The sequence below is a fragment of the Oppia nitens genome, unplaced genomic scaffold (assembly GCF_028296485.1).
Source record: "Oppia nitens isolate AA-2021 unplaced genomic scaffold, nextdenovo-longstitch-racon4-pilon3 scaffold3_pilon_pilon_pilon, whole genome shotgun sequence".
In the NCBI taxonomy this organism is placed as follows: domain Eukaryota; kingdom Metazoa; phylum Arthropoda; class Arachnida; order Sarcoptiformes; family Oppiidae; genus Oppia; species Oppia nitens.
Window position 1 is genome coordinate 3273661 of NW_026533221.1, and position 10833 is coordinate 3284493.

The window sequence follows — 10833 nt, forward strand, 5'->3', positions numbered from 1 at the left end:
TTTGGAAAAACAAAAACAGTATTCTGTAGTATAACTGAAAATAACTTTTAATTATGAATAACTAAAATAATATTTTTAGTTTAATTCAAAATTCTTGTCATATCCATAATGAATATCTATTTTAATTTATTTTATTTTTGTTGTTTGTTTTTCACTACTTGTTTACGTAACCATCCAGTTATACAACTGATGTATCATATGATAGGAGATATTGTAATATTAGTTATTTTTGAAGTTTGTCGTTAAATTGATAAGTAAGGACAGTTTGGTTGGACTAACCATTATAACATTGTCTACGAGACAGTGTCGCCAATTTATTTAATGGGAAATCCTGTTTAAACCAATAGCTGATTGCTAATAAACAAATCTGATTAACCCATAGGTCAAGGCTGTATTTTTCATACATAAGCTTTTTATAAATATAAAAGTTATTGAGAAAAATATTTTTCAATTCAATCTACTTTTTGAAAAATATTTTTATGAATTAGGAAACATATTATAGGATATTTTTATACAGTATTATAGATACAGTAGTCTCTAAACATATAATCAATAATAACTTTGATTTAACGGCAAATTTTTTATTAGTGCAAAAATTAGTGCAAATATTCTCTACGAAATGGTTACCGAAGTGGAAGATTTGGTAAGTTTTTTCTCGGATTATGTTTTTTCTTATATTTGTTGATGTGTTTGACCCATATTTTGTTGGTGATCATCATATCTGAAGATAACCACATATATAACTAAATGATTAATATTGTAAATGCATGTCATTTCAGTACTTTATACGGTATATACCGTAGAAAATTATATATCAATAATGCATTAATATTCATAATCAATATCATTCTTGCAAACAGTTAATAAATTTCACTATACGATAGCAACAGTTAATTAATTTAATATTATAACTTGACGTTATAATTAATATTTTATTATAATTGTCAAATTATTATAATCTATTTGGTAATATTAAGTTAATTTTATATTAAATTTTAAAATTTAAAATTAATTTATTTTTATATAATATACAGTATGTACAGTATTATATAATACGGTATAATATTATATAATAATGTATAATATTATATAATACGGTGTAATATTATATAACTAAATATTATTTTTATTGTTGTATAGTATAGCTTAAATAAATTAATTTGTTTAACATAAAACAATAATTATTTCTATTAGATACTGTATTTCTTATGTTAATCATATAAGTAATCATAAAGTATTATCAATCAATGAAATGCTAAATAAGTAAATTATAAAAATTGTACAAATATTTATAAAATTAATATTTTTATTTATTATTATTGAAAATTATGTTATCTATGAAATATTGGTATTTATTGAGTTATAAAAAACTAATATATAATTTATATAATATAAATGAAAATAACAAACTAGTTTGACATTTTCAGTTTTTTAAAAAATAAAATTTAAATAATAAATAATTTATTTTAGTTATCTAACTAACTAATATTAATAAACGATTTCAACAAAAATAAACAAAAATTAATTATGTGATAAAACGATAATATACTATACTGTATACAATGTACAGTAAAATCATTTAAATGTATAATTTAATTATTTATTAATACAACTACTAGACTACCATTACTGCTGATAATGTCACGACAACTGAAGTCAAAAATAAAAGACCGGAAAGAAAAAGTGGGAATTATATTATGGATGTCATCAATAAGTCAAATACAGTTCATATAGTGTTTTCAATGAAAGAAGAAGTGGGTGCACTGGCAGATGCTCTTCAGATATTTAAGGTATTTAAGATACAAACAAACTAAATACTAATTAATAAATTAATTAATAAAATATTTTATTTTTCATCAATTATTAACAATTATTGTGTATGTGTTTAGGATAACGGTGTAAATCTGTACCGAATTGAGTCCCGTTCCTCAAAACGATTTAAAGATGACTACGAATTTTTAGTGGAGTGTTGTGGTGGCAATAGTCTTAACAGTGCATTGGATCAAATTAAACCATTGGCACACTATTTGCAGGTCATATCGCGTGACCAAACTTTAACCGATTCAACTGTTCCCTGGTTTCCCAATCGTATCAGAGATTTAGACCGATTTGCTAATCACATACTATCGTATGGATCGGAATTAGATGCCGACCATCCCGTATGTTATATATTGTACTATAACTATATTATATTATTTTGTAAACTTTACAAAATATAAAAAATAATAATTTGTATAATATTTCAATACATAGTATATATTACATAACAATTTAATTCTAAATATTTACAAAAATTATTTTAAAGGGATTTAAAGATGAAAAATATAGGGTTCGGCGTAAATATTTTGCAGATCTGGCCTATAATTACAAACAGTAATTACATTTTATATTTGTTTTGTTGTTGTTTGAATATTATACTAAATCTCAATAATTAATTAAATAATTCTAGTGGTCAGCGCCTCCCACACATTGACTATACTGATGAAGAAACTGCTACCTGGGCTATAGTATTCAGTAATTTGACAAAACTCTATGAGACACACGCCTGTCGTGAACACAATCATATTTTTCCGCTAATGATTGCAAACTGTGGTTATAGAGAGGATAATATACCTCAACTGGAAGACGTGTCCAACTTTTTAAAAGGTATTTCCAAATAATTACTTAAAAAATATTACTAAAATCTATGTAAACTAAAATTAAAAATCCAATGAATCAAATGGTATCATAAGATTGTACCGGTTTTATACTGAGACCAGTGGCCGGTCTATTGAGTTCTCGTGACTTTTTGGCCGGACTTGCCTTTCGAGTGTTTCATACGACTCAATATATACGACACCCGTCGATGCCGTTGTACACACCAGAGCCGGACATTTGTCACGAGTTGTTAGGTCACGCACCACTTTTTGCAGATCCAAGTTTTGCCAATTTTTCACAAGAGATTGGTTTGGCCTCATTGGGTGCGCCCGATGACTACATTGAAAAGTTGGCCACTTGTTATTGGTTTACCGTTGAGTATGGTCTGTGCAAACAAAACGGACAAATTAAGGCTTACGGCGCTGGACTTCTATCCGGTTATGGTGAACTAGAAGTCGGTTTAAATATATATATATATATATATGTTTATTATAACTTTTATCAAATTATTTACTTATTTATCAAATTTAGTATTGTTTAAGTGGTAAACCAGATATCAGGCCATTTGATCCATACGTGACGTGCAATCAAAAGTATCCCATCACTCAATACCAACCCATCTATTTCCTATCCGAGAGCTTTGAAGACGCCCAACAAAAGTTAAGGTTTTATATATATATCTTATGATTCATTATAATTATATTTTTTAAATCTCTGAAAAATAGAGTTATTATACAATTGAAAGTTACATTTTATTTGCAATCTAATCTTAGATTAGTAATCTATACAATAATATGTAAATTACGAATAAAAAAAATATTTGTAAAATTACAGGGACTTTGCACAATCAATTCCCCGATCGTTTACAGTGCGATACAATCCATATACTCAAGGTCTTGAAATAATCAACTCTAATGTTCAATTGGAAACTATGGCTCGCAATATACAAAGTAATATTATTAACACTATTGCTAATAAATATTTTATAATTATTTTATAATTATTATCAATTTTTACAATTAATTTAATAATAATAATAATAATATTTTAGGTGAAGTACAGCTTCTGGTGGATGCTATGAAAAAAATTCATTAAACACTATATAAAGAAAAAAACTAATAACAGTATTATATAATAACTTGAGTAACATATAATTAAAGTAATACAATATAACTTTTTTACTTTTATATACAATATATATTTTTTAAATATTTAATTTATCTTCTTTTCAAACAATAAATATATTATTTTCTTTTTTATTATAATAAAAAAAATTAAATTACATCATAATATTTCAGTAATCAATCTAGTAAATTTAATAATGTTTAATATACAAATTTAAATCTACAATTTAAAAAATTAGTTATAATAATAAAAAAATATTATTATTATAACTATCAATAACATATATTTATATATAAATTTCAATATATATATATATAAATATTACTGTATTTACAGATTAATATTATCCAATCAATATTAATAACAATGAAAAACAATTTATTTGAGGTCACATCCAGGCGCCCACATCCCGGGCCGCTTCGGTAATCTCTCGGTGCACTAAAGCACTCAAATTATTATTATCTGAAACGGGAGAACTTTTGAGGTCATCGCTAAGGTTTTTCGGTTCGTTTCCCGAATAGAGTCCACAATTTCCGTGACCTTTAAGTATGAAATTCTTCATATAAGTCTTTGGCAGTGGAAATGATTTGAACGAACTATCAATACTATCGATGCTTTGAAATTTCTTTTTGTTTTGCTTTAGAGTAGTATTACCGGAGAAGAAGTATGACTGTAGCGATGATTTGATGTTTTTCTTCTTGTTTCGGGTCAATGAAAGCGTACCATTACTTTGACTTAAGTCTTCTTTGACTGATTTGGAAAGTGGTTTCAATGGTGTTTTGTATAAGTAATCTGAAGTTTTTGATGAATCCAATGCCGATTGATATAAATCAATACTATTTAAAGGATCAGATCTATTGTTATCAACCCTATTGTTGTTAACATTGTTGATGTGATTCATAGATCGGGACAAAGGTTTTGGATAGTTTTGATCATTAAATTTATTATTCACTCCTCCATTGGTCTGACAATAGTTCCAATTGTGGACAAACTCGGAGTTTTCTCTGTCCATTCCTATCGTTGATTCACTGCATTTAGGGGTGTATTTGTCGGAACTATACTTTGGTAGGACGTCCACAATCAATGGTTTTCCAGTGATGTCTTCTCTACTTTTATCTTCGCGACTCAAATTTCGTTGTCTTTGTTTCCATCGACTATCGCCATCTCTTCGTTCACTTTTATAAGGTTTCTGATATCTGAACGTATAATTATCATCAATCAAACTCTTGTTATTGCTCTTAAAGTCAGACGACGACTGTTGTTCCCTTTCAGCGTATTCCTCAAAGTCTTTCGGTGGAAGTATTGCCGGCACATAAATAAACTCTTCTTCATTCTTCATATTTTGGTCGCAATCGTAACTATTTTTGTTTAACTCGTTTTGAATGAATTTTTGTTTTTGTTTCGACTTATTTGCTTCAATATCACAATCACTCCATTGACCCGAATCGCCGGTTCCGTTATCACTACCCGTTGTCCGCTGCGGTGGAAGACTTCTGGATTCGGTCGGCATTAATATATTGAACTTATTCTTCAAGTGATCCACTTCTTGCTCTAAGTCTTCGCATTTTTCTTTAAGCTATAAGTAATTATATATATTTAAAAAATTGATTAACAATAATTAAAACACAAACTAAAAAAAATTATTGTCACTACAAATAACATAACATAACAAACCTGTCTTTCAATGGTAAGTAGACTTATTTTATCGGCTTCAAGTTTCTGTTATTTAATTAAATACATTACAATATATATCAATTATATAATTTATATCTTATAACAGTATAACCCGGTATATCAATAACATTATATAAGATTTGTAACATTATATAAAATAAAATAATTAATTGCAATAATAATAATATTATTATTATTATATAATATAATATATTGATGAGTGAATAAAAACGTGACTCACATGAAGAGCTTTCTGTAGGATTACCACTTCTTCCTTGAGTTCATTGCGATCGTCGTATGAATTATTTCTGCTGTTTTTGTTATTAATATCAATGTATTGATTACTGAATATATCGATCTCTTTCCAAATTAAATCACTTTTTTGGATATTCTGTTGACTTAATGTCTATCGACAATGAAAACAGTGTTTCAAAAATTGATTTTTAAGAAAAGTTATCAAAAATATGTTGTTCTCTAAAAAAATTAAATACTTTTTTTAAATATTGAATGTCGAGTCCGGCTTCTTGTAGTTCGCATTGAAGTCTTACTCTTTCGGCAAAATTAGATGTTTTGCTAAGCAATGCATTGATCAGCTGAAGAGCATAGCATTCAATACCATTAGCTGAGTATTCGTGGCACGAGTTGATCATCGACACCAAGAACTTGAAGCGAACTGATTCGCCAAATATAATCCGCATTGTGGCCAACGCTTCCAGTACTTTGTTGGCGCCAAATGGTTGATCACAAACTTTGGTCAATAGCTATCAAAACAAAACAAAAATCCAATAAAACAATATTAGTGTAAATATGAATTCCACCACAAAATGCGTGCCACTAATCAATCAAATGGTTAATCAAATTTCATGACTTATTATAAATATTATTACCTGAAGTGCAATGAGTCGTGATTTAATCAAATTGCTTACAATACAAGAAGTAATGGTTGACAGACCAGTCTTATGCGATACCATCTTATCTAACGCTTTCTGCAAATAAAATATTAATCCAATGATTGATTGTCTACTAATCTAATGATGGTTTTAAATACAAATTATGATATTTATAGAAAAAAAAATATTTTTTATTCAAAAACTTACAGTATTTCGCTTGACTGCAGTGGTAAGGCTTACGAGACTATCGTATTCATTATTCTGTATAATATATATATAAATATACAAAATATTTATTAAATATAAATAGTAATCATAATTTAAAAAATAAATATATATATATATTATTTACATATTAGTTATACTATAATATATTAGTATTATACAGTTATAATATTTGTATTTGCATTTCAAAAAATATATATATAACAATCAATCAGATTATATCAATACCACAGTATATTGTATATGTAAAGCTGTAATGCAATAAACAAAATGATAATCTTAAGGATGAAAGAAAAAAATAATTACAAAATTATAACATTAATATTAATGTTATGAATCATTATATTTAAATTAGCAGAAAAGCAAAACATAGACATACAAAAAAAATGTTTCAATCATTTATTTATTTTATATATTGTTAAATATGTAGAAAATCCTAATGTTATATAAATGAGATAACAAATTATCGTTTCAGTAAAAATATTTTCTTTTATACACTAAAACAATTGTATGCCATATATAAGTTTATTTCTAATTTCTATATATATATATATATATATATGCTGAGTGATAATAAAGTGATTTTTAAATAGATTTGCAAAAAAATAAAATATAACATATATTATAGAAAAAAATTGCTATATATCTTATGATTATTATTATTTTAATACACAAATACCATATTAACACCATTGATGACTCGGTTAACCTTTTTTATGGCCTCTTTTTTCGTATCCTCTCCTCTAACCTGTTATTATTTAATTAGAGTCATTGATTTATTTTAATTAATGGCATCAATTGAAGAAATATATAACATTTTTTTATATCGTTGTTGCTATCGATTTGTGAATAAATTTTTTCTTTATTGAAAAATTAATTTCAATAACAACCAAACAAAGTAAGGCCTTCAATAATAATCAAATGGATAAATCAAATGACTCTATTAGTTCATACTTTTATTTTATTTTATTTAATGATTTATTAATTCATTCATTCATTCAATGGTGTTATTTAATCACTTGTTTTATTTTAATAAAAAAAAGTCTTACTTAATAATAATTTATATATATATATAAATTTTAATCAATAGACTCTATAAAATCTTTTGGATTGCTCTTAATGTTTTTTTTCATTATTATTTCAATGAAATTAACTAATAATAGACCCATAAAAAATGCATTAAAACATCAATCAAGTGGTTTGCGATATAAAAAAATCAAGTTTTGTATCAGCATTCAAATCAATTGGTAATAGAAATGTAGTGTGAAAAAGGAGGGGACACCAAAATAGACATACCAGTGCTCTTTTAAGTAAAAGGTGACGCTCTTTGTTTGGCAAACATTTTTGTCGGGTGTTGTTTAGTATATCAGTGCCATTGGTCGGTACAGTGCTTCCGGGCGACTGTTGGCGGCTGAGCGACAAACGAAGCAAATTAAGCACACAATGTATACCATCGCTGTCGACAAAGTCGGACACAAAACTATTTTTTTTCGAGATATAGATTGTCAGCCAAATTAGACATTTATATTAGGATTTTTTTTAATTTTATTTTTTAAGCATAAAATTGTTTTTTAAAAAAAACTCACGAATCTGATGATGTCTGCAAATCGTCGACCAGTTTTTTAAGTATTTCACACAATTTCGGTAACTCCGTGTCATATCCAGGCAATGATGAGTGCCTGAGCTGATCAAAGCATTCAAGTTTCTCTCTCTCCACGTGAAGCTCCATATAAAACACATAATCCAGTGCTGAAAGAAACGGTTGTTTTCTGGTCATCTGATTTGGCAAATATCGACAATTTAGTTGAATTTATTTATATTATAAATTAGTTTTTAATTGATTTACTCTTAAGATATTCATGAGGTCCACCAAGTTTTTAGATTTTAACGATTTAATTTAATATTAAAAATTCATTTAATATGCTTAAACATTTAAGCAATCACTTAAAAAATCTGAAAAAATAAATTTTACATAAATTTAGTATAAATACATAAAATTTTTATTTGAATTTTATATTTAGATAATTTATATCATACAGTATATTGTAATACCTGTAGTAATCTATATAATAGTTTTTTTTGCAATTATTTACTATAAAATTCAAATATTAACATTAATAAGTTTTATCTTATATAACTTTTAAGCTATATTGAAATTACAATCTAAAAAAACTATACATACTATAATATATACAATATATATACCATACATAACTATATATGTATTTTAGATTAAATATAATAATATTTATTTATGATAATCGCAGCTATAATAAGTCAAAAATTTTATTTTTTAAAAGTACATTATGTTTTAATAATTTTAATATAAAGAGAGCAGCCCAGCCCTACAAATCAACATTTTGTAATTGCTTTATATTTCAGTAATTGTGAGACAAATTTGTAGAAATATTTTTTTTGAAAAATATAATATTAATTAAATTTTGTCATTAAAAGCATAAAATTGCAGTTAATAATAGATTTATTATAAAAATAAATTATATGAAAGCAGTTATAAAAACAGCAAAATTAAAATAAATAATTTAGCAGCAATTTTAAATATAAAAGAAATTTTAAGATAAGACAAAAAATGCTTTAAAATAAAAATAATTATTATTATTAAAATTTATATTTTAAAAAATATTTAATCACATAAAAATATAAATCCAATAGTAATTGCTTAAATATGGAAAAATATGATTATAAAGTTATAAATTTTTTCAAGTTTTCTTTTAAAATAATATAAAACATAAACAATAATTTGCATTATTATCATAATATTAAGTTATTATATTACTAACAGCTAAAGTTATCGATTAAATATTAATATTGTACTCAATGTTAACTATATTTAGTATATAACTAAAAACTTATATTTTATAATATATAATATTTCATTATTTATATTATTTGTATAATAATGCAATATTAATTTCTATTAAATTGTTTTAAAAATCTCATAGTAATTATGATAACTAAAAATTTATAGCAAACAATTAGGTCCCCAAAAATACTATCCCTAATGTTATGGTTTTATTATGCAATTGCTATCACTAATGAATCTAAATAACTGCTTAACTAAATCCAAAAAAAAAATTTTTACAAAAAAAAATATTTTTTGATTATTATTGTTTACACTTTAAAGTATTATTGCTATTTTAAAATGACTATTAAGATTATGCTATTTTATAATAATGTAAAACTTATTTATTTTTTATACTCTATATATACAATATAAAAATACTGTATTAAAAAAATATATTACCATAATTGCCATAATTGCCAATATAAATACATAGTAATAATCTATAATAGTAATGTAAATGTCCACTTATTTTATGAGTTTATTTTTAAAATTTAAACACATAATATGCTTAAAATTTATAAAATGTTATATTATTATTATTATTATTATTAAACTAATCAAATAAAACTTGGCATTTAACCTCGATTTGTGGCAATTTAAAACTTTTTTGATATATATATATATTTTGACAAATTTAGATAATTTTATTTTGTAAATTTAAAATCCAATTTATTTAAGCTCTTGAAAACCATTATCTAATATTTTTATCATTTACTAAAAAAAATAAATAATAAATTTTTTATATTTAGAATATAGGTTTCAAATTAATTAAACACAAAAATTATTTATTATTTATTATTTTTATAATTGTAAATTAGTTATGATTAACAACTAATAAAATTATTTTTTGTTATCTGAGTTTCGAAAAAATTGTGTATAATATATATATATATATATATATTGAGGGAATATACTCACATTTGATCTGTCTATGACCGGTCAATATTCCCTCCAAACTTATATCATTATAATATCATTAATAATGAGTCTCCAAAATATCATAACTCTGAGACTCTCAACCTTTACTATCATTAGACTACTAAATACGTGTTTATAGTTTCCTATAAATACGTGTGTATTTCTATGTATCAAATCACTCGTTCGTTACCTCTCAAAGGGTTAACATCAGTCCCTTATATTATTTACTTATATTACTTATTAATTGTTATTTGTATATAATATATTGTATTATTAATAAAGTTATTTATTTGATTAATGTGTTTATTAAACATTCAATTGGATAATTTAACTAATTATGAGGGATTTATCGACTCGATCGGTCATACTGGTGACCAACCTATATGATCGGTCTTAGATCGGTCCCTATTGTCCCTCATTTGGCGCAGTCGGCATCCGAACCTTCCGAGGAACTCATCATCAATACAACAGTGCGCCAAACTATCAATTGTCCCTCATTTG

General features: G+C 25.0%; 1 protein-coding gene across 1 annotated transcript; it reads left to right on the forward strand.

The window, feature by feature from the left end:
• The first annotated feature begins 455 nt into the window (after window positions 1-455).
• LOC128958638 (protein henna-like) lies at window positions 456-3775 on the forward strand. The gene is made up of 9 exons (XM_054304529.1): window positions 456-643; window positions 1620-1790; window positions 1890-2159; window positions 2306-2373; window positions 2450-2646; window positions 2733-3091; window positions 3169-3302; window positions 3472-3587; window positions 3689-3775. The coding sequence occupies exons 1-9, from the start codon at window positions 620-622 to the stop codon at window positions 3730-3732; spliced, it is 1383 nt and encodes a 460-aa protein (XP_054160504.1). The 5' UTR covers window positions 456-619; the 3' UTR covers window positions 3733-3775.
• The last annotated feature ends 7058 nt before the right edge of the window (window positions 3776-10833 follow it).